General features: G+C 42.8%; 1 protein-coding gene across 1 annotated transcript; it reads left to right on the top strand.

Annotated features, from left to right (window-relative positions):
- The first annotated feature begins 9,855 nt into the window (after positions 1-9,855).
- On the top strand, positions 9,856-24,290 carry LOC136610160 (gastrokine-1-like). Its single transcript, XM_066589408.1, has 6 exons — positions 9,856-10,026; positions 16,523-16,570; positions 17,760-17,897; positions 18,439-18,546; positions 21,943-22,072; positions 24,191-24,290. Exons 1-6 carry the CDS (start codon positions 9,856-9,858, stop codon positions 24,262-24,264), a joined length of 669 nt encoding a protein of 222 aa, XP_066445505.1. The 3' UTR covers positions 24,265-24,290.
- Positions 24,291-26,204: the final 1,914 nt, after the last annotated feature.

Below are 26,204 nucleotides of genomic sequence, written 5' to 3'. Positions count from 1 at the left end.
ATTGCTGTCTGGTTGTGTTGTTTGGGCATCTTTTTCTAGATTATATGGGCCACTGTAGTATAAGCGGAAAGATTCTGCGATTTGTTTAGGGTGTGTTATTTTGTGGTTTTTGTTACGTGAATTCCAGAGAAAGGGTATGTTGGCTGTGATGTTTTTCTTTTTTAGTAAATTTGCCATCCATCTTGATGGTTTGTTAAGGGAGGTATAAATGTTTGCTCGTTGGTCATTAACGTCTTTATCAAAATCTCCCATCAAAGTTTTACGTAAATCCAATCTCAGCCTGTGCAGTTCTTCGTGTATCTGTATTGTTATAGACTGTTGTAATATGTGTTCTTTGTTTTGTATTTGAGAAAGGATGTCATCTATTTTTTTTGCTTTGTCTTTTTTGTATTTGGAACCCAATTTGATTAGGATTCCTCTTATAAAAGCCTTATGAGCGTTCCAGAGATGCATTTGGTCTATATCTGGGGTTGCATTAAATTTAAAATATTCTATCATAGCGTTGTGTATTTCTTTTTTGTAAGTAGGGATACCCATAAGGTAAGTTTTGTTCCTCCAAGTTTTATTAGGGGGGTGTGATCCTAAAAGATTGAAAGTGGTTGTGATCGGGGCATGGTCTGACCATGTAGCTACGCCTATTTCTGCTTTGGTCAGCTGGGTTATAAGGTTTTTTTTCTACTAAGCAGAGGTCTATTCGTGAAAATGTTCTATGCCTCGCAGAATAAAATGAAAATTCTTTAGCCGAGGCATTTGCGCATCTGAAGGTGTCATACAATGCATTTTTGTGTATCCATTCGTTCAAGTTGGGGCCCCCTCTGGTTTTCTTACTAGTTGTGTCAAAACTTTTGTCAGGTATGAAATTAAAATCCCCATATATCATTACCGGGCCTTTCGCTATTCAGTTGACTTTTTTCATGAGTTTATTTAAGAAATTTATTTGTTTTGTGTTAGGTACGTATGTGTTTACCAATGTTATTTGTTTATTATTCAGGGAACCAACTAGAATGATGTATCTCCCTCTGGGGTCACATTCTTGTATGTCTAGGCTGAATTTGGCGTTAGCTCTAAATGCTACCATTACTCCTGCGTGTTTTTTGTTATTTGCGCAAGCAAAGAACAAATGTGGGTAAGAGTTATGTGACATTCTCTATAGTTACGCCCCTGCTTCCATCCCTGACTTCTCCTCTCTCCCTGCTACAGTGCATTGTAATGACCAAACAGAAGTACATACTAGAGATGAGTGAGCATGCTCGTCCAAGCTTGATGCTCGTTCGATCAACAGCATACTCGAAGGTAGGTGCTCCTTACTCGAGCGAGCACCATGCGCTGCTCGAGAAAGTTTCAGCTCCCCTCCCCGCATGTTTAGTGCCATTTTTTAGCCAATAAACATGCAGGGAAGGCTTTACCACTTCTTGCTGTGACGTGCCAACCCTGTGCACATAGCAGTGACTGCAGAGTAGATGGTTTGTAGATGACAGCACAGACTCCTGGGATAAGGCAAAAGAGCAGGAAAAATTACTTGGATTTCATTCTTTTATTCATAGCAAACAGTCCAGTAAGTATGATAGCATGGCGACGTTTCGACAGTTAACACTGTCTTTGTCAAGCTCATATATCAACAGAAGAGTGCCCCATATATAGTACAAATACCTCCCCAAAAAATTAAGTACAATGTATATCACCTGAATCCTGGGCGGTGCGCATCCATCACGGCTCGCAAAGATCATCCGGCATCTACATTACTGTACTACGCAGCACCGGAAGTATGTCAGTGCCCACAAAGGCTCCGGGCAGAAGTGCCAAAGCACTCTCAGCAGAGCATCTACATTACTGTACTACGCAGCACCGGAAGTGCGGCAGTATCGGAAGTATGTCAGTGCCCACAGAGGTTCCGGGCAGAAGTGCCAAAGCACTCTCAATAGCTTATGTGTAGATCACTATTTGATCAACAAAAGCCTATTCACATGACACCAACTTCAACAGGAAGTGTGTCATGTCAGGGCAACAGCACTAAGGGCAGCAGAAACAGGAAGTACCACCCCGGTGAAGTGTATATAGGTAACATGTAATATCAAAAATGTTAAATTATGTAGATATGTAGACAGATAATCATGATGTATAAACTAAATGGTGTGTGAGGCAAAGTATTATATACCCTTCGCAGACATATAAGGGGAAAAATAATTGACATATATGGTGTGTAGTCCATGTTGTGATAAATACATAAGTAACATATCAAAAAAGGATATATACAGAATGTATATATAAAAAAATATATGTATACACACATTAGGACAATTCCCATATGTGCATATATATAGTAAATTCCCCTATTACCATAGATGTTTAACCGTAAAATCATAACCTCAAAAACAACTGTATAAACACCAGGAGTCTATGTCAAGAAGGCAAATATTTTTAGTTTATTATGATATAATTCAACATCACAACCCTTAAATAAGGGAAAAAAAGTGAGTGGCTTGACACTTATAAATACAATAGAGAGCAAACAATATGTGTATATATCACAATAGCCCGAGCTAGAAAACGGCACTTAAGAAGAAAAGATGGTGAGCCATGTTGGGAGCGCAACCCCAATGAAATCTAAAAGAAAAGGAAAAAGAGAAAAAAAAAAACAGTTAAAAACATAACAAAGAGCACAAAATAGTATTGAGTCCAGACAACATCACATTGTATTTATAGATACGGAAGAACATGATACTCAAGATTTAGGCCTTTCGGTTGCAGAGTACTGAGCTCAAATATCCACTTGAGCTCTAGTAGCTTTAATTTCTGTTTTCTATCTCCACCTCTGATGTTAGATGGCTCACAATCGATGACCCTGTAGCGAAGCTGAGCTATAGTATGGCCAGCATCGCAGAAGTGTTTAGCTGCTGGAACATCGAGTTTCTTAGTTCTAACCGTGCTTTTGTGTTGACTAATTCTATCCTTGACCATTTGAGTAGTCTCTCCTACGTACATATAGCCACATTGGCATGTGATCACATAGATCACATACTTAGATAGACACGTGAACTGGTATTTAATCTTATATAATCTTCCTGTGCGTGGATGGGTAAAGGAAGCTCCCTTTGCCAAATTGTTGCAGCTAGCACAGGATAGACAAGGATAGTTGCCCACTTTCCCTTTAATAGATGATGGTAATTTTTTACTAGGGTCCACATAGGTGTGGACTAATTTGTCACGAAAGTTAGGTCCTCGTCTATAGGCCATCAGTGGGGGAAGTCCCAATTCTGGAATATGAGGATGACATATGCTAAGTAGCGGACAGTTTTTACGAATAATCTGGGAGATTGCTAACAAACATATGTGCTAACAAAAGGTATTCTTGTTAGATGACCATCCTTCCGGGGTTTTGGTGTAAGCAAATTGCTACGGTCTTGTTGTTTAGCGCGAGTTTTCAATGGTTCCACTAAATTAGTAGGGTATCCTCTTGCAATAAACCTATGACACATTTGCGTCAGACGTTTATCAATGAAGTCTTCATCAACAATTCGTCGGACTCTGAGAAACTGACTCCATGGGAGTGACCGAGTCATATTGGGTGGATGACAACTTTCGTATTGTAGTATGTTATTATGATCTGTAGATTTTGTAAACAGATCAGTAGAAAGCCCCTGGGCAGTTTTCAAAATCCGAACATCCAGAAACTGGATTTGAACATCCGAGTACGTTAAGGTAAATTTTAATTTGGGATGGATATTGTTAAGTTCCTGTAGAAATAGTTCCAATCTATCCACAGTATTGGTGTAAATAAAAAAAGAAATCGTCGATATATCTCCACCACATCTGGACCGAGGTCCAGTGTGGGGAGGTATATATCGATAATTCCTCAACGCTGGCTACGTACAGATTGGCGTACGTTGGGGCTACGTTAGTCCCCATAGCTGTTCCCGTTCGCTGTCGGTAAAAATTACCGTTAAATAGGAAATAATTATTCAATAAGACATCATCGAGGAGGGACGTCACAAAATTCAAATTATTGTTGGACATATCTGTTTGTGTGAGAATGTTTCTCACTACGTCCGTACCTAGTTCATGCTCGATATTTGTGTATAGCGAGACAATATCACATGTACATAGGATGGCATTAGGGGCCACAGGAGCATTTTTAATTTTAGACAAAAAGTCTGAGGTGTCCCATATAAATGACTTAGCAGAATGTACATATTTATGAAGGATGGCATCGAGGAACTTTGAAGAGTTATTGTAAAGTGATCCTCGGCCCGATACAATGGGGCGTCCCAGTGGGTCGACAAGACTTTTGTGGACCTTTGGGAGGATGTATAGTACTGGCGTAACAGGGTATTTAACCAAAAGGAAGTCATGCAGTTTCCTGTCGATGATACCCTCAAGGAGGGCGTCATCAAGAAAGAGCTGCAGACTCCTTTGAAACGAAGCTGTTGGATCACTTGTAAGGGCTTCATGTTTATCAAAATCATTAAGTTGACGCATTACTTCAGATGTGTACTTGGGGGTGTCCATAATTACCAAAGCTCCCCCCTTATCCGCTGGGCGAATAACGATAGAGTCATCCGCACTCAACATATTTAATATAGACTGTTCATTCCTAGTAAGGTTATTACTACGTGGTCTGTATTTATATGATGCGCGAAACTGTGCAATATCTTTCTGAACCATATGCTCAAATGTATCCACACTATGATCAATGGTGGGAGGAGAAAAATTACTTTTCTTGCGCAGCCCAATCACGGGAGTTGGACTGCGCAACATCGACAGACACAGATTGCAGTAAAGAAGAAAAATATATTTTTAAACGTACATTACGAAAGAGTCTTTTACAATCTAAGTCCAGCTGGCACCAGTTCAAATCAGGTATTGGGCAGAATGATAGTCCTTTAGATAACAACATAGATTGATTGCTCTTTCGTTAATACCTTAGAAGATATGTTGATTACTAGCGGATGTTCCTCTGTTGTGTCTTTGCACGGGTCGTCATCCGCTGTCCGCCTCTTTCTCGACCGATTATGCTTGCGGCCACCCCTTTGCCTGCGTCTTCTTGGGGATGTTGTATATTGGCTGCACTTGGAGGGCGAGTCCCTAAAAAAGAAAGGTTAGTGCGGGTATCCATCGAAGTAGATGCCCAGAATCATCAGCAGAGTCTGAGGTGTATATAGCACTTGAATCCAAACCCCTTCGTCGGGAGTTACGTCTTCTACTGGGACCCCGCTGCCCTTGTTTAGGTAAAACAAAAGTGTCGTAACGTGCTCGCCCAGTAGGTTTAATAATTTGCCAATTATAGACAGCCCCTGTCTTGTAATCATCGAGATCACGTTGCCATTTTCTTTTTTTATTGTATTCAATCTCCTCTTTGTATTTTTTAAGAATGGCATCACATTTGACTTTCTGTTGAGAACACTCCTGTTCGCCCACTACATCCGATAGCTCACCTTCCAACCTCTTAGCTGTATCTGCTGCAAGAGTGATTTCCGTATGAAGAAATTCCAAGTTTAGCAGAATCAGGTTGAACGCATACTTATTTGAGATCGCCACAAATTTTGCACAAAATTCCTTATTATCTGCCATTAAGGTGGGACGTACATGGGGTCGCAGCCCCCTCGGGATATGCTTGGCAGCATAATAGCTTTTCAAGGTTGCAGCATGTAATTGTAGTGCAATATATCGTCTCTGGGCCTGCTCGTGTTTCTGCTGTAAAGAACGCATATCTGGGGTCTCCAGAAATGCATCATCAATAGTTGTCTTACAGAGAATGCTATCCGCCTCTGCTTACGTATATGTAAACGTACTACACCACCCCGATAATCCCGTCTCGGGGGTTTCACAAATATCATCTCCATCAGTATGTGCACGCTGTGTCGTATCCATAGTAATATGCAAATTATTAAAGTCAGACAGCAGCACCAATAAAAAACACTGTTTTACAAGTGTGGAAGAATCCCTAATACTCGCCGTGCTCATCTTCTGGATCCTGGACACAAAGATCCAAAGGAAACTGTTGAGTAGATGGTTTGTAGATGACAGCACAGACTCCCGGGATAAGGCAAAAGAGCAGGAAAAATTACTTGGATTTCATTTTTTTATTCATAGCAAACAGTCCAGTAAGTATAATAGCATGGCGACGTTTCAACAGTTAACCCTTTCCAATCCAATTATTTTTTCTCATTCATTCTCCCCAGCTCCAAATAAATTGGAGCTGGTGAGAATGGATGAGAAAAAATACATCCCCTTGCACCCTCCTGAACTGACAGAGTTCAGAAGGGTGCAGATGCTCACTGCACCGTGGGGGGGCCTGCTTACCTGTCCGGCATCTTCCGCATTCTTCCTCTGCCTCCCGACTCAGCGATCATGTGACCGCTGGGGTCAGGTGGCACCCAGCGGTCACATGATCGCCGAGCCCGGAGACAGAAGGGAGAATGCGGAAGACGCCGTACAGGTAAGCAGGCCTCCCCACGGTGCAGGCTCCCAGCTTGGCGTTCATGTGACCGCTGGGGGTCAGGTGACACCGACGGTCACACGATCGCTGGCCAGAATCTCCGTGCATTACATAGCGCTAATTGAGCGCTATGTAATGTGTAAAGGAGAAGGCAGAAAGGGTTAAAAACTCTTTCTGCCTTCTCCTCGGGGGTCCTCGATGAGGACCAGTGCAGGAGTGTATCTGCGCCCGATGTGTCTGATGATCGGGTGCAGATGCACTCCTGCATTGCAGTGTCGGGCCTGCCCCGACATTGGAGCTGTGGAGGAAAATTATGATATCGGGGCAGGCCCGACATTGGACTAGAAAGGGTTAACACTGTCTTTGTCAAGCTCATATATCAACAGAAGAGTGCCCCATATATAGTACAAATATCTCCCCATAAAATTGAGTGCAATGTATATCACCTGAATCCTGGGCGGTGCGCATCCATCACGGCTCGCAAAGATCATCCGGCATCTACATTACTGTACTACGCAGCACCGGAAGTGCGTCAGTACCGGAAGTACGTCAGTGCCCACATAATTTAACTTTTTTGATATTACATCTCTGTTACCTATATACACTTCACCGGGGTGGTACTTCCTGTTTCTGCTGCCCTTAGTGCTGTTGCCCTGACATGACACACTTCCTGTTGAAGTTGGTGTCATGTGAATAGGCTTTTGTTGATCAAATAGTGATCTACACATAAGCTATTGAGAGTGCTTTGGCACTTCTGCCTGGAGCCTCTGTGGGCACTGACATACTTCCGGTACTGCCGCACTTCCGGTGCTGCGTAGTACAGTAATGTAGATGCCGGATGATTTTTGCGAGCCGTGATGGATGCGCACCGCCCAGGATTCAGGTGATATACATTGTACTTAATTTTTTGGGGAGGTATTTGTACTATATATGGGGCATTCGTCTGTTGATATATGAGCTTGACAAAGACAGTGTTAACTGTCGAAACGTCGCCATGCTATCATACTTACTGGACTGTTTGCTATGAATAAAAGAATGAAATCCAAGTAATTTTTCCTGCTCTTTTGCCTTATCCCAGGAGTCTGTGCTGTCATCTACAAACCATCTACTCCGCAGTTTCCTTTGGGTCTTTGTGTCCAGGATCCAGAAGACGAGCACGGCGAGTATTAGTGATTCCTCCACACTTGTACAACAGTGGTGCTGCTCTCTGACTTTAATAATTTGCACATAGCAGTGACTGGCTGGACTGATCAGGTGACCTCCGAGTATAAACAGTCTGGTCACCTGAGGCTCGCCTCACAAGCATGCTGCATGAGCTGAAGGATAGAGCTGCTGCTATATGGAAAGCAATAGTGTAGGGAATAGGTTGTGGTTAGGCAGGGATCCTTGCTCCAAGAACCCAACAGTCCTTTCTAGGACTACTCCTCCTCTCATTGTGTGCATCAGCATTTTGGCTGGCTGGGACCAGTAGTGCGCACAAATTTTTTCTCAAGCATCCCAGCTGTATATTGCATACTGTTACCAATTTTATGCAGTAAACTTCTAGTGGTCTACACAAAGTAGATAGGAAGTAACAAAACTCCTATCATTTCTCTTTTTTTTTTTTTGCCTGCTGAAAGCGTACGCTATATACCAGTGTGTTGGCGCTATGAATCCACGCTATCTATAATGAAAACAAAGGTTTGGTACCGTGTTAGCCAGTAGAGCAAAATGTGATTGTTCTCAGCAAGAGAAACCAAGTAATCTTGTAGATATTATACCTTTTAATGGCTAACAAAAATACATAATGTAATAGCGAGCTTGCGAACCTCTCGGGTTCTTCATCAGGCTAAAATGGAATAGATCCGAAGAGGCATGCATATTTATACACACTTATGACACACATACTTATGACAAGGCACAGATATGGATGTGATTGGTTTGCACTTAAAGGGGTTGTCTCGCGAAAGCAAGTGGAGTTAAGCACTTCTGTATGGCCATATTAATGCACTTTGTAATATACATCGTGCATTAAATATGAGCCATACAGAAGTTATTCACTTACCCACTCCATTTCTGGCGTCCCCGTCTCCATGGCTCCGTCTAACTTCAGCGTCTAATCGCCCGATTAGACGCGCTTGCGCAGAAGGGTCTTCTGCCTTCGGGTCTGTCCGGTAGCAGCAGCGTTCTGGCTCCGCCCCCTTCTATGCGTCATCGCGTAGCTCCGCCCCGTCACGTGTGTCGATTCCAGTCTCCTGATTGGCCAGCGCAGGGAAAGTAAGTGAATAACTTCTGTATGGCTCATATTTAATGCATGATGTATATTACAAAGTGCATTAATATGGCCATACAGAAGTGCATAACCCCACTTGCTTTCGTGAGGCAACCCCTTTAAAAGGAATACTGCAACAGAAACAAACTTATAAGACTAGGCACTGATAAGGGAGTGAAAGTTTTATGGTCCCTGAATTACTGTTGGGGTGGGTGGGGTCGTCAATCCAAGAATGCTGCAAGAGGTCCACAAAAATTTTTAACTGGACACTCATAAGGGAGTGACATTTTATGGTCCCTGAATTACTGTTGGTGAGGGTTTTCACCAGGCCAGCAGTCTTATCTGTGCTATAGATGTCTCATGCCTCCCATTCACGCATAAATCCTGGGGAATAATTTAATCCACTATTCAGCATGTCAGAAGTTGTTATAAATTTATATTCCCAAAGTCTTCCATGGTTTTGTGACTTGAAACCACCCTTCAATATCAAAACTCTCATATCCTCTATGTCATGTCCATGGTTAGAAAAGTGCTCTGCCACAGGTAATTCTCTCTTTCTGTGATTAACTGTATGGCGATGAGATCTCATCTTCGCTTTCAGTTTTTGCCCTGTTTATCCAACATAAAGACCCCCAACAGGATATTTACTGCACATGATCAGGTACACAACATTGGATGTGGAACATGTGAAAGCCTGTTTAAATTTATTTAGGGCCTGCTGGTAGTGTACAGTATATAACCGGGTCTGCATGCTGTCAATCTCCGCAATCTAAGAACAGTATACACTGTTTAAATTCATTTCGGGATTGCTGATAGTCTACGGTATATAACCGCATCTGCGTGCTGTTAATCTCCGCAATTTTAAGAACAAAATACACTGTTTATTGTGTGTATTTTGGCCTTTAAGTATACGCACAATAACTTGCATTTTGCGTAGCATTTTGTCCAAGTGCATTATCCAACATGATGAAGACTAGGGGTAAAGGTCGAGGTCGAGGGCGTGGACGTCCGAAGGAGGGCAGAGGTCGAGGTCCTGGGCGGGGTGAAACTGTGCCTGGTGCTGAGGGATTAGTAGAGTGCCATGTATCTACGCTACCTAGCTTCATCTCACATTTTGCAGGTCCACATGGTAGACCATTACTAAAAAGCACAACAGTGCGATCAGGTGATGACGTGGATAGTGGATAACGGATCCAGTAATTTATCCGCCACCCAGTCTTCCACGCACTCCACACCTACTAGCCAAGGGACTGCACCTCTGAATCCTCTGGCTGCTCCTCCTTCCTCCCAGCCTGGTCACTCCAGGAAAAGGACAGATTCAGAACAGGCATACTCCCAGGTACACTTCTCGAGTCTCTGCCCTGAGTCGGAAAAAATGTTTTTCAGCCGCTTGAGGGTTTTGTCATGACCGAAGCCCAAAATTTGGACCTTTCCCAGACTCAGGGTGATGAGGCTGGGGACTTCCAAGTAGTGTCTCAAGAGCTGTTTGTGGATGATGATGATGAGACACAGTTGTCTGTCAGTGAGGTTGTTGTTAGGACAGTAAGTCTGAGGGAGGAGCAGACTGAGGAGTCAGAGGAAGAGCTGGTGGATGATGAAGTGAATGATCCTACCTGGGTTGCTAAGCCTACTGAAGACAGGGCTTCAGAGGGGGAGGCAAGCGCAGCAGCAGAACAGGTTGAAAGAGGCAGTGGGGTGGCCAGAGAGAGAAGCAGGGCCGCAGCAAATAATCCCCCAACTGTTCCCCACAGCACCTTCCCGCAGCGAGCCTCTGTGCAGAGTGCTAGGTGTTCAAAGGTGTGGATTTTTTTCAATGAGAGCACGGATGACCGACGAACAGTGGTGTGCAGCCTGTGCCGCACCAAGATCAGCAGGGGAGCCACCACTACCAGCCTGACTACCACCAGCATGTGCAGGCATATGATGGCTAAGCACCCAACGAGGTGGAACGAAGGCCATTCACCGCCTGCGGGTTACACCACTGCTTCTTCCCCTGTGTCATATCCTGGCACTGAGATCCAATCCCCCTCCCAGGACGCAGGCGTGAGTGTCTCCCAGCCTGCACCCACACCCTCACCTCCACGGTCCTCCACTGCCTCCACCAATGTGTCCCAGCGCAGCATTCAGCTGTCGATAACCCAAGCATTGGAATGCAAATGGAAATATTCTGCCACCCACCTGCATGCACAATCGCTAAAACTGCATATTTCAAAACTACTCAGCCTGGAGATGCTGCCATATAGGCTAGTAGAAACGGAGGCTTTCCGCAACCTGATGGTGGCAGCTGTCCCTCGGTCCCCAGTCGCCACTATTTTTCCTGCTGCGCCGTCCCCGCCCTACACCAGCATGTGTCACGTAATGTAAACTGTCCCCTCACCAACGCGGTTACTGGGAAGGTCCACTCAACCACCGACATGTGGACAAGTGCTGGCGGGCAGGGACACTACATCTCCCTGACTTCACATTGGATTAACCTGGTGGAGGCAGGTGACCGAGTCTGACCCTGGGTTCGCTCACGTGCTACCCACACCGAGGTTTGCGGGTCCTACCTTGGTCATGGTTTCTCCGGGTTATTATGCCACCTCCTCCAACCCCCCCTCGTCCTCCTCCTCCACCTCTCAATTACCACGTGTGAGCACGTTGCCTTCAGTCTGTAGCTCTAGGCGCTGCAGCACTGCCGTGGTGAAGCATCAGCAGACCGTGCTGAAACTCCTGAGCTTAGATGACAAGAGGCACAATGCCCAAGAGCTGTTACAGGGTTTGACAGAGCAGACAGATCAGTGGCTTTTGCCGCTGAACCTCCAACCAGGCATGGTCATGTGTGACAATGGGTGTAACCTGGTGGCGGCTCTGAAGCTTGGCAGACTAACACACATGCCATGCCTGGCCCACATGTTCAATCTAGTGGTTCAGCGCTTTCTTGAAAACTACCCCAATTTGTCTGACCTGCTCAGCAAGGTGCATCGCTTGTGCGCACATTTCCGAAAGTCCACCACAGATGCTGCCACCCTCAGGACACTGCAACATCGCTGCCAGTTGCCAGTGCACCGACCGTTGTGCAACGTGCCCACGTGCTGGAATTCAAAGTTGCACATGTTGACCAGGGTTTACGAGCAGTGTAGAACCATTGTTAAATACCATCTGCAACATGGCCGGTGGAGTGGTAGTCAGCCTCTGCAGTTCTTCACAGAGGAGTGGGCGTGGATGTCTGACATCTGTCAGGTCTTAGGAAACTTTGAGGAGTCTACACAAATGGTGAGCAGCGATATGGCCATTATCAGCGTAACCATCCCACTGCTTTGCCTGCTGAGAAGGTCGCTGCTAAGCATTAAGGCCGATGCTTTGCAGATAGAACAGAAGATGGGGATGACAATACATCGCTTGATAGCCAGACCACCCTCACGTCTGTTTCTCAGCACATATTGGAGGAGGAGGAGGATGGGAAGAGACTGCTGCCCACACTGCAGAGGGTACCCATGCTACTTCCTTCACATCTGTTCAGCATGTATGGGCTGAAGAGGAGGAGGAGACTAAGAGTCATCCTCCTAGTAAGGAAAGCAATGTGTTGCATACTCGGACTCTGGCACACATGGCTGACTTCATGTTAAGCTGCTTTTCCCGTGACCCTCGTGTTAGACACATTCTGGCCAACACGGATTACTGGGTGTTCACTCTTCTCAACCTACGGTATAAGGAGAACCTTTTCACTCTCATTCCCGAAGAGGAAAGGAGTAAAAGAGTGATGCAATACCACACGGCCCTGGTGGAAAAGCTGATGCTAAAGTTCCCATCTGACAACGCTAGCAGTAGAGGACGTAGTTCAGTGGGCCAACTATCAGGGGAGACATGGGGAACAGGCAGCATGTCTAGCGCAGGCAGGAGAACACTCTCCAAGGCCTGTGCCAGTTTTATAGTTCCCCCAGCCAGACAGTGTCACCACTCCCCAGTCTAGGCTGAGTAGGAGGGAACACTGTAAAAAGATGATGAGGGAGTACATAGCCGACCATACCAACATCCTCTGTGATCCCTCTGCTCCATACAACTATTGGGTGTCAAAGCTGAACACGTGGCGCGAACTTGCGCTGTACACCTTAAAGGTGCTAGCCTGCCCTGCCGCTAGCATGTTATCAGAGAGGGTGCTTAGTGCTGCTGGGGGGATTATCACGGATAAGCGTACCCGCCTGTCAACTAACAATGCCGACAGGCTTACACTCATTAAGATGAATAAAGCCTGGATTTCCCCAGACTTCTCTTCTCCACTGGTGGAAAGCAGAGTAACATAAAGATTTTTTAAGCTGGAACAGGAGAAACATGTACCCTCTATCACCCCAAAAAAGGGTAGAGGTAGCTTGGTCTATCCTTCTCTGATCCTCCTCCTCCTAAATCAGCATGTCAGCACGCTGGATTGCCAGTTCTTCAGAGGGCCAAAAGGCTCTGTAAAAACTAATTTTCTTGGAGGGCTGCCTCCAGGCTCTGCAAATTAAGCATGTATGACCTGAATATTTTTTTTAAAAAATCTGCGTTCACCTACACTCTGGGTACACTAATGTTTTAGGGGTTCGCCTATACTCTTGGTACACAAAGGTTTCAGGGGTTAACCTGCACTCTGGGTACAAAAATCTTTGGTTGTAGAATGGGTGGTTGAATTGTGCAGATGTGTAGAAGTACTAGCACCTTTATGGCCCCGTTTGTGGCTCCTGCCAATTTTTTTGACAGTTGTAGCATGGGATTTGAATGATTGGAATTCAACAGTCCTTTCTAGGACTACAACTCCTCTTATTGTGTGCATCATCAGTTTGGCTGCCTGGGACCAGTAGTGCACACAAAGCATTCACAAGCATCCCGGCTGTATACTGCATACTGTTACTGGTTCTATACAGTATACTGCTACTGGTGTACACAGACTATGTAGTAAATAGCAAAACTCCTCTCGATTTTCATTCTTTTATTTGTTTTTTGCTGAAAGCATCTGCATAATAGGCCCAAGTGTGTGTCCCGTTGATAGACGTAGGTTGGTCTATCCTTCCACAGTTATCCGAGATACTGGAATGGAGCGTTCACAGGAAGTGTAACTGATTTAATGAGACTTTGATAGGTTCACTGTACAATTTGAAAAGGGGGTCACTGCCAGGCCCTCCCAACCCTCTGCAGTGTGTGTCTCAGGATCCTCCTCATCCAATACGCACTTTAACTAGACATGAGGGTGGTGTGGTTATCAAGTGACCGTGTGGCATGAGGACAGCTGAACGCTGCACTGGGAAAAATTTTCAGTATGCTGTCGACGCAGGCTCGTTACGGGGGATTGGACTGCAAGCCAGCATGTAACACAGGAGAAGAGGCAGTGGTGTCACCCGCAGGCGGTGATTGGCCTTCGTTGCACCTAGTGTAGTGCTTAGCTAAGATGTGCCAGCGCGTGTGGCTTGCTGATTATGGTCTGTCCCAAGTAAATTTTTAGGGGGGGTGACCGCCAGGCTCTTGTCCACAATTTGGATTAATAGTGTGACCTGGGAGCCTCAGATGCACCCATGCATGCTGCCCCTGCCGTTCCCTATCCATTTCTGTGGTGTTTCCATGACTTTCTGATGTTTTCAGGTGTTTCACAAAACCTCCCCTATGCGGAGCATGGGTCACCTTGAAAAATGCTCGAGTCTCCCATTGACTTCAATGGGGTTCGTTACTCGAAACGAACCCTCGAGCATCGCGGGAAGTTCGACTCGAGTAACGAGCACCCGAGCATTTTGGTGCTCGCTCATCTCTAGGACATACATACACTTGCTATGGCTGAACAACCCCTTTAAAAAAGACAGGCAGTAGGGAAAAATCATAAACGAACATATACTCACCGATTCTGGACTTTTCCGTCAGCTACAGCGCTGCATCTACCATACTCCCTGCTGGCTCTCTTTACAATTGCATAAGAAACTCAAGCTCAGACTCAGACTGTTTTGCAGATTAGAATGTCTTTATTTAGTAGACTTTCAACATTAGCATGTGTATCCATATGAACACAATATCCACACCATATGTGTCAGAACATCGATGGAATAACAGTTAAATCTTCAGATGACAGAATAAACTTCAAATGTAATATATTCACCACATCAGTGTAACGTTAATAACAGCGTCACAGAAGGGGAAATCTAAAAACAGTCACAGAAAATGGCCAAATACTTACTGACTAAGGAGGGCCGATAGCTGCATCCTCTCACCATGCAGGCAGCAGACTACCAGATGAGGGAGCTAATTACACCTGTGAGGGACGCCGATGAGACAGCCACTCACACAGCCTCTTAATATAGAGGGGGGTAGCTACTTGGTGTATACTCCCACACAGAGTAGATACAAAGTGGCAGACCATTCTGATACATGTAGTGCACCATGCAGACCAGCAAACTATTAATGACGCCATAATAGTTTGGTGGGTTGCCCTGCACTTCAAACAGTGAACCACATTGGTACTGCCACCCTGGGCTCCCAGCAAATATTCAGGCAGTGATCCTCAGCTTGGAGAACAGTCAGGAGGAGGAAAGGGTGCCTCCACATATAAGCGATATTTTGGGGATAACTGCTTCTTTCTCAAGCATAATGTTCTGTATACAAATTGACCATTGCAGCCAATCACAAGTCTTAGTGGTGCACAGTGATTGGCTGCAGTGATCAGTCTGTATATGGAACATCTCCGTATGCAGCCAGTAAACAGAAGCATTGGGAAAGACAGGAGATACAGAAGATACAGCAGGGATCCAGAGCCATTTGAGCATGTGATATTTTGTTGTTTTCCCCATTGCCAGCTGTGTGTTTTTTTTCCTTTTCAAATCATCTTAAAATAAAAGACTTTAACAATTTTGACATGCTTGTGAACTCCATTATTTTTTGCTATTTTTAAAGAAAAATCCCCCCACCAGTAAGGTTTGAGGATCGTGGACCAGGCACTGGTAGCTCTCTATAATTTAAAGTGTAATAAAAGTTTTTTAGAACTTCTGACAAGCATAGCGGCATGTTAAATGGTTTGATCAGTGTGGGTCCAGGCGCTCATCTGAGCGCTATGCCTATTTACTGTCATCATGAGCGGTTTACCTACTCCATAAACCTTTTATGGAGCCCATATATTGTTCTGAGCTGTGATGGAAATAGCCAAATGGATGCAGATCTTAGATCAGCACTTCAATCCATTTGTTTTAGTGATCAGTGGAGGTCTCAGCAACTGGATCCCCTTATCAAAACTTAAACCATGTCACTAGGACATGTCAAAAGTTGTTTTTTTTAAAGTTTAGTTGCAAGATTTCCTTACACAACATATGATAGAATTCTTCATCAAAACACCTTCATTCTTCCTGGACTTGAGGCCCACGTCACAAATTCATAATGATTATTACGTGTGTACAATTCTTGGCACATCAGTTTTAATTGTCGCCCTTGTTACTGTGCCCCACCTTCTGCATATAGCACCAGATTAGGCAATACCATAAGGTTTCAACCAACTGGTATCAGTTGTCTTTGTGTAACTCATTTTTAATGAGAACGGCACATAAAACTGGGCAGAGCCTTCTGACGTGTTATCTTGATACTCCCATCAAACGTATCAGCCCAGATAGTGAGAGTGCACTCACCTCAGAACAGCAAACAAGGAATTTCATGCCATTCCTTTGGTAAATACAGCTTTGTATATAAAATATATAGACTGAATTGGATTCACACATTAGAGCTCTAATCTCTCGTCACCAAACCGGCATCCAAAATGAAACTCCTGGTTAGAATCTTTCTGAATGGTTTATCCTGTAAAGTGAAGACTTTGTGTAATTGATCATAATCATTCCATATATTCCTTTCTTTAGATTGTTGCTGTCCTCGGAGTCTTCCTGACTCAGGCTCTAGCAAATGACGTAAGTAACTGGATGTACGGTTTGGCTTGGGCTAGTTTGATCCTATAGCTGGAAATATTTGAAAGTTTCCTTTGGTTGACTTTTATATTTCTTTAGGTGATGCTTCACACTGTATTATTAGTCCTTTACCATTACATAGGGTGATTGGTCATTTCAATTCTCTCCTCCAAAAACAGAGCAGAGAGACAGAAACCCTGAACTGAGCCCAGATGTAGGTGTGAAAGAGGCCTAAAGTTGATTTCGCAGCTACATGAATGGAATGCAACAGCAAGAATGAGTTAAAAAGTTAGTAGAACTTTTCAAGGTTTTTAAAGCATCTTACAGATGTTCATTGTGGGTGCTGTTGGTGACACTAGACGACCTAAACAACACATCTTCGCTGCAGTGGAATTGATAGAGGATATTCCAGAGCACATCTGGGCAGAACTGGACTACCAACTTGATATCTGCTGTATCACCAATGGTGCCAACATCAAACATCTGTAAAAGCATTACAATCTGAAGAGTTCCTCTAACTTCTCATGTCATTCTGACTGTTGTATATCAGCTTTATTTTTGCACCATTCTTTTTGAATCACTGTAAAAATGGGGTAAACAGTGGACGTTGATGGATTACAATAGATCTGTCATATCCATCATGGAAGCTTCGGCTCGTGTCAGCCTCAAGGCTTACATTCTTAGCGGAGTCACAACTGCTATGGCAGATCTGTTTTCCAGAGGATCCCAATGAGCCCTGATGGAGTGTAATGGAGAGCGCCAGGTTTTCATTGAGGTTCCGTTATTGTAGATGTCCTCAAGCAAGTAGTATACAAGTAGCAACACTGTATATATATTTATATTACTCCAGGAAGAATAGATTTACCAGGAGTGATGTCCAGCTAGCACCAAGACACGGCAGAGGGCATCAATACCTTATATTTGTGGAGTCATCGCAGTGAATTATTTAATTAGTCTTATACTGTCATGTACTTCACTGGTAGTAATTCAAAGACAGAAGTAAATTGTTTGCAGTTCGCTCATAATCACACAGGAAATCTGAATTAATGATTTGCACACATAAATGGACCATGTAGGGATTTGGAATCATGTGTATTAATTCACAAAAGTAATATTGCAAACAAATTAGAAAAAATTTCTTATATTTCTGTTTTCTAATTCCATATACATTTTTTTCTTTCTTTATTTCCAGAACATCAACATTAACAATTCAGGTAACGATGGTGGAAGTGTTAATCAGCAAGTGAACATTAACAATCAGGACAACATTGCCAACATCAACAATGTCAATGGCTGGAACTCCTGGGATTCCATCTGTGACTTTGGCAGGGTTAGTATTCCTTTGATTGCTTTGCATCTTTAAGTTTTTTTTAACCTTTCATCTCCTGGGTACAAATGGTGGTGAGTTCTTCTTTAATGGAAGGCTTTAAAGAAAGGCTGGACAGACATCAGTCTGGGATGATTTAGAGAATCTTGCATTGAGATGGGGTTGGACCCGATGACCCTGGAGGTCCCTTCCAACTCAACCATTCCATGGTGAGGTGGGGGCTTAACTACAATGCATAGGGGCCCGATAACAAAGTCAGAAAGTGGCTCCCTCAATGAGCTGTATTAATGAAAACAGCAGTCGAAATACTTTTTCTCAACCAGTAACCAAAAAAGGAATAGTAGCATTACATTTCAGATCTTTTATGTAAAGGAAAATGCATAGCATTGCTTTACCAAGGAAAATGGGAATATTCCTGCACCTGAGTGGGCTTCTTCATCCTGCTACGGTACTTAGAGGGTAGAAAAGGATCATTGATCCCTGAAACTCTTATAACTTGCTATGTCTTGTTCTTCCACTTAATGTTTGACTTTTCATACCATAGGGATTTGCTGCTACCAGACTGTACAACAAGAAGATCTGTGTGCTCACCAAGATTAAGCCAAGTTTCCCCACCATGGAGCAGCTCAAAACCTTTGCCGAAACCAAACAGGTAATATCAATGTGCAGTATATGTCAGGGATGTATTGGCCAGCTCTAGATGTGGCAGAAGCCTTAATGTAGAATGAGCACTTTTAGAGAATTTTTCATCTCTAGCCAGCATGTGTAATAGTCAGGTCAATCCAACAGAATGTCATGAGAAAAAAATATAGCATATAATATTCAATAATTAATAGTAGATTAATATCCGCGATTAATGATAATAAGAAAATGTCGTGAGGGCCTGTGGCTTAGAAAACCATTTAATGGCTAAGAAAGCTTCTTGTGTTTTCCCCCTTTGTTTATTTCGTTGTACATATTATAATAGAGTACATTCTCACATATTAATTCCACCCAGAATTTCACACAATCTGCCTAATCTTTACGAAAATCATATTCACTTCTACAAATTAGGGTACATTAAATGGATAGAAAGCTTCAAGGCCTTCATTAGAGCCAATATCTGTGTGTGGACTGATGCTTACTTTTAGAGGGTCACCAGTGTCCATTGATGTGATCTGGAATCTGAATATTGGTGATCTATCCTTAGGATAGGTCAAAAGCACAAAGATCGGCGGGGTGTGCTTCTTGGCACCCAAGTTGCTCATCTGTTTGAAGGGGTCGTGGTGCTCACGCGAGTGCTGCAGACTCTCTTTCACTGACTTGTGATGTTGTGTTTGTCAGTCATATAACCTTTCTGCAGCTCAGTCCCATTCAAGTGACTAGGATTGAGCATCAATACCAAGCACTGCACTATACAATATATGGCACTATGCTTGGTATACAGTAAAGAGACCACAGCCTTCTCCTAGTGCCTCATCCCCTTCAAATAGCTGATTAGAAAGGTTGTCAGGGGTTGGAACTCCAACCATCGTATATTAATGACCTGCCCTAAAGATCAATCATCACTATAAAAATCAGCCCCTATGATCAGATAGTCATGATAGGACACACAGTTCTAATAGGGGTTGTCCATAAGTACCACAGAAAGAGTCTCCCAAATCATGACCCTTGGTCATTTCAGGCTCACTCTGCTAGGAGATTTACTATAGATTAGACTAGAATATTATTAATAAAGTACTAATAAAAAAATAAGCATTTTGTAAAATCTCTACCTTGGACCACGAATGGCTGTTATTATTTACTTACTGCTAATGGTGCATTTAGACTTGGGAGCATTCAACATACTTGCATGAATAGGTTTTGCTTGGTCAACTATTTTGAAGCTTAAAAAAAATTCTGACTCTTGCATCCATCCATCATATTTATAGCTAAGACAGGTTCTTAATGGCCTTAGGAGAACCTTAGGCTTCCCAGCTATGGAGACATAAGTCATGCCAACTTGCAATATTCCTGCCAAGAGCTGACAAGGCATAGCGGGCCATCAATTCCACTAACGCCAGAGAGAGTGTGGCTTATATTGGTATAAAAACATTCACATATGCGCACACTTATGAGTCCAAGCCGTTCGTGATCCCCGTACGAATACTTATACTCATCGCCTGAGTCTGTGGTGGGGAGGCGAAGTGGCCCAATGACAAAATTGTTACAATGATGTATCAACATCTTCTTAGTTTCACAGTAAATTCAGACCAGCCTTTGCCATTCAGTAATCACTCCAACTGCTGGCAAATGCTACTCCGTGACTGCCAAAAGGCTGAAAACCTATACTTACCATAGAAATTATATTTTAATAGTGTGGGGTAGAGAATGAAAAACATATGAAAAGTTATAGATAGCTATAATGGCAAATAATTAAAATGCATATTGAAATAAAGCATATAAATCACTTGGTAATGGTGATAAATAATTCTACTTCTGTTTCTTACACTAGTAGTGAATGCAGTACTGTATTATGTCCAGTAGGTGTCCCCAGAGTGATTGTTAAAATTACGTAGCGGTAAACTGAGATTTACTGTATGTTTAAAAAGTTGCATTTTCCAGGCATTATTCTTAGAGTTTGTTAATTAGTTTGTTATTTCTGTTGTAACATATTCTACGCAGCTATATAGATATCATCATCACTCACATCTTTTCCTGTGCCCATACAAACACGTATGCATGGGCCAATTTTATAGCAAGCCAAGTTAACCTATCAGTTTGTTTGTGGAGCATAGAACGAAACTGGAGAACCCAGAGGCAAATCACACACACCTGATATATTATTCGTATACCTGATATTATGTTCAATTCTCCAATTATTTTATTTGACTCCCTTTCATAGCACAGATATGTTGTGCAGCACTGCGCAGATCACTTACATTGGACTCTGTGACCACATGGGCTCATAATCTAAATTCATCTATTCGTATGGGTTTTTTGGGAGGAAACCACAGGGAGATCATGCAGACTGCACGCTAATGTGCACTTTTAAACTAGAAAGAAATATTAGTTATTGCATTGAGTGATTATAATAACCTTCTGACCAATCAATCTCTTCATGTTGCAGTATTTACTATGTATTTAAGCATAAGAAATAGAATTGCTCTTGAAGCAAAACCCCATGTGACACTGAGGTTCCTCCATGTGGTCTCTCAGTGAGGTCTCTCCATCACACCACCAATACGAATGATGTAGAAGGAATCCAAGGCACCAGTTATCATAAGACTATCTTTGGATAAATCCGCTGTCTTGGATTCTTTTTACATAATTGATTTATAATTGTCATTATTCCCGAAAGCTCGCTATAACATCATGTATTTTTGTTAGCCATTAAAAGGTATCATATCTACAAGATTACTTGGTTTCTCTTGCTGGAAACAATGACATTTTGCTCTATTGGCTAACATGGTAACAAACCTTTTTCATTAATCCCCTGTAATGCTCAGCAAATCCAGAGGATTATTGACACATTTTAGCAACTATTTTGGGTTGAACTTCCTCTTCTTCTTTTGCCTCTTCTTCTTCCTCTTCTTCCTCTTCCTCCTCTTCTTCTTCCTCCTCTTCTTCTTCTTCCTCCTCTTCTTCTTCTTCCTCCTCTTCTTCTTCTTCCTCTTCTTCTTCTTCTTCTTCCTCTTCTTCTTCTTCCTCCTCTTCTTCTTCTTCATCTTCTTCTTCTTCTTCCTCTTCATCTTCTTCTTCTTCCTCCTCTTCATCTTCTTCTTCTTCTTCTTCATCTTCTTCTTCTTCCTCTTCTTCTTCTTCCTCTTCTTCTTCCTCTTCTTCATCTTCTTCTTCCTCTTCTTCTTCTTCCTCTTCTTCTTCTTCTTCCTCTTCTTCATTAAAAGCAGCTCAAAAAGTACTTTGATATACTCATAGGTGACCAAAGAGTGTTATACCAAGCTTTTGTGGCTCTTAGACAGGTAATACACCAGTTTTAGGACATTTTTTTCAGTTCCAGGTCGAAGTTTTGTAACATTCACTCATTACTTGTCCTGTGATTTGTAATATCTGCATATTCCATTTAAAGGTCCCTACCAACACCCAACTGGTGACCTACACAATCAACCAGAGTCCCGTCGTTAACATTGAACAGTACGGCCAGCACATCGAATCCCTGTGCAAGGGCATGCCAGCCTACACTGCTGTGGAGATGCCCAGTAAGTATCATTTTTATGGTATCATGATAAAAAAAAAAAAACAGAATATAGAGCTGTATAGAAAGTTTAGATAAAAAAAACTAGTAAACTTTTTTTGATATTTTACATTAATACATGTCTTCCAAGTCTAGAGTATATATTTGGCCCCTTGGCCAGTTTAGATGGCTGTACCATGACTACATTTTAGGATCCATAGTACAGTTGCAATACTCACACAGAAGAACTCGTACTATTATTATATGTTTTTATGGCATCATCAATTTCTGTATTGCTTTACACAGCACAATATGGGGGTAACCCATTGCAGCAATTACAGTTGAAAGTGGTACAGCCAAGTTAAAAAATTGTTTACATGATGCATTTCAGTAGGTAGGAGCCCTGCCCATGAGCTTACAATCTATAAGGAATAGGGAACAGATACAAGACGTCAGGGAAAGGAATAATCAGCTCTAGACATTAGGTGGAGATGGTATTGGAACACCGGGCACACTATAGGTCAACTTATATACTAGTTGGAAGAGTTACATTTTTAATGAGTGTTTGAAGGTTTAGAGGGTTGGGGAATTTTGGATGCAATGAAGGAGGAAATTCCAGACAAAAAGGGAAGCACAAGAGAAGTTTTGTATGTGATAGCGTGAGGAGCTGTTTAGAGTGATAGAGAGTGGGCCGTTATTGGCAGAATGGAGGTCGCAAATTTTGTAATATATTAAGAACATAAAATTTCAGTCATAATATTGATGTACAATCTCAATTTATAATGTTTCAATTGCAAAAATGTGAGGGAACCAACACAGATAATGAAAGGGCTTTATAGCAAAATTTAAAATGGGACCTACACCCTTTTTGCTAGTGTGTACCCATGCAGCTACTTCCTTTGTATTGTTAGAAAGCCCTTACGTCCCTAATATTTAACCTGCAGCTCTCCAACTGTTGCAAAACTACATCTCCCAGCATGCCCTTGCCCAAGGCTGTCACAGCATGTTCAGTTATAACTATATAGCTGCAGATGACTGTCTACTGCCTAACCGGCAACACTATCTGCTGTACCTTTTAGCCCCATGTCATTATTAGCTCAAAATTCTGTGAATAATTAAGATGAAATACAACAAAGTTGTGTTCATTTTAAAGGACGTGTGTCAGAAAAATGTAACTTTATAAACTCAATCAACTTAACCCTAGTTGGGTGCTAATAAGAGAAATGGAAGCATTCTTTCTTATGAGTCAATGCTACGGATATTCTGCAGCTTTTGGCATTGTTCAGCCACATGCACTGTATGCTAACTACTTGCAGACTATCTGATGGGTACGATGCTCCCCTGGACTGGTCCTGGCTTTCTTCTCTCATCATTCCCAAACCTCACCCCTTGCCTATTTTCTGCAGAGATCAATCTATAGGCAAGAGGTGGGTTTGGGTAGAGTAACAGAAGAGAGACAAGATCGATCCAAGTGATCAGCTTGCCTATAGGTCTGTGACTAATTAACATGCAGTGTGCATCTCTGAAAAAGGCTGATGTCAGCAGAATGGCATAAATTCATAGAAAGTATGTTCCATTCCTCCAATTAACGCCCATTTGGCATTAGGTTCAGTTTTCTGAGGCTACATTCTTCTTACAGACTTCCTTTAAGGCTAGGTGTACACTTGCAGTAATTGCGAATTGCACCCACAGGACTCAGACGCAACTCGCATCGGGCAGAATATGGATGCCAGTACATATGCTGTCCTAATTAAATGGACATAGCACATTCAACACATTGGCATGCTCTATTTCTTGCCTATGAATTGTCAAGAATAGGACATGCCATAAGTTTTGTCATGCTAACCATGGGCACATGTGGAAAAACGTCCATGTGTAGAGCCCCATAGACTATAGTGGGGCTGTGTGCTGTCCTTGGAATTACAAAGACAGCTCTAGTGTGAACCTAGTCTAAGACTGTGAATCCCTGTTCTATACCATAGTAGTCGCCTATATCTATGGCAGATATGGCACCAGTGTGAACATTTTTGAACCTCCTCCAATAATGCCGCATTCTTGTGTTCCATCCAGATTCTGTTTCCTAAGTGATTTCACTGCTTAACTTTACATGACTATTAGAGTTATAACGAGAATGTCTTTTCAGATGCCGAAGCAGGATTTGCCCTCTGCAGAAGCAACAGCATAATTACCATTTTGGGAATCAGCTTCTGTTTTTAAGATGCCAGTACAAAAGAGCCCTGTCCTCTGAATGGACACATATTGAAACTAATTCGAATTGTGGATTCTAAATTAAATCTAATAAAATATTATCTGTGGCTATCGGCTGCTTGTGTCTTCTTGTAAAATGCAATAGGCTAATAGAAAATAAAATAAGCATCAGAAAGTATTTGTATAGTATGCGCTCTAACAGACGTCCCTTTTCAGGTTTTGCCAGAGGGTTCGCAACCTGCTGCAGTTCCAGCACCATCACCATTTTCGGTATCAACCTCTGTTTTTAAGATGAACTTTCTTAAATCAGATTCATTTGGACACACAACTCGCCCAAGACTCCCACTACAAATTATCTTCATGATGATGACCACCTGCAATAAAACGGTTTCTCAGGGAAAATGTCTCTTTCTTTGTATAATCCATCTCTCGGGTCTTAAAATATACAAATACTTCCAGAAATTGGCCTTACCAATATTTTCATACAGCCATATCCCAAGCTGCCAATTTGATTGATATTGAAATTCAAGTAGGAAAAGAAGTTAGTTACTTACTCCTTTACTTTAAAAATATACATTCCAGCATAGACAAACATGGGACTCTTAAAGAAGGGTTTCCAAACGCGTGATTTATAAACAAAGTTAAGCAACAATGCAGTATAGGCCAAGAACATACACATTTACTGCCATGTTTATTTAGAATTACAAGAAACGGATGTTGGATTTATAATGTTGATTATACAATATTGTCGAATAACATTGAAAGTAGCAGTTCACCTTCGGTTCAAGCACAGACAGCAGCAGCAGTTTTCTTGCACAAGTGCTGCTCACCGCAGAACACTGAGTTTCCATGGGGAACTAATATACTACTACTAATCATACAAGAACCTGCTCCTTGCTTTCCCCTCTATTAATTTCAAAATAGCCCTAAAAACAAACTCTGTCCAACCATCCCACGAGTTGGGGTATATGAGAGCATGTCACCACCATGGGGAGTGTGCCAAGTAGTATGTCCTAAACCTCTTAGAATAAGGCTGCCTGCACACGAACGGCTCTGAAGTCTGATGTGCAGGCGGCCTTCTGTACTTCCGATGTGCCTGCCATCGCGCCGTCGCACATGCGTAGTACAGAGTCACCCACACTGCCGCTAGGTGATGACATGGATCCTGCGACCTTTCTGCAGTACTCACTGTGGAAGGGCTACGGGACGGACGGCTCTTATTAACTTCAATGGAAGCTGTTCATGAGTAGCCCCCACTAAAATAGAGCATACAGTGATTTTCCCCCTGCAAGCGGAAAATCACAATTGGTTTCCGCTCGTGGACAGGGAAAAACGATTTTGCATGGCATGCTATGGCAGGTATTTGCTGCAAAATCCAGGGGCAGACGCCGGCCCCGGATTCCACATTACAATTACGGCCGTGTGCATTGGGCCTAAGGAAAACCAGGAGTCAGGTATCATTACTAGCCCAGTAGAAGAAGAATACCTTCAGCAATTGGGCAGCAACTAACTATAGAAGAAGAAACTTTAACTGGGGCAAAGTAAAACGTGAAAAACTTCTCACAAGCATGGTCTTGTTGAACAGCTGTGGTTAGGAGGACAGAGCAAAAGAGCGACAACTAGCCTCTGAATACACTATACAGGGGGATTCAAAAGAATGGTGCAAAAGTAGAGCTGATTTCTTCATACACTGAGTGACATACAACAGCCAGAGTGACATGAAAAGATAAAGGAACTCTTTATTGCCCCTTACAGATGTTCAAAATGGGCGCTGTTCGAGACGGAAGGCAAACTAAAACAAAGCATCTCTGCTGCAGTGGAATCAATAACAGAATATATGCCGGGGTACGTCTGAGCAGAACTAACTTGATGTCTGCCGTGTGAACAATGGCGCCCATGTCAAACAAATGTGGGGTGCATTAAACACTTGAAAAGTTCTTCTATCTTTG

This window comes from Eleutherodactylus coqui, chromosome 2 (assembly GCF_035609145.1).
Source record: "Eleutherodactylus coqui strain aEleCoq1 chromosome 2, aEleCoq1.hap1, whole genome shotgun sequence".
In the NCBI taxonomy this organism is placed as follows: domain Eukaryota; kingdom Metazoa; phylum Chordata; class Amphibia; order Anura; family Eleutherodactylidae; genus Eleutherodactylus; species Eleutherodactylus coqui.
Note: the sequence above shows the minus strand (reverse complement) of the source record. Positions and strands in the feature narration are given on the sequence as shown.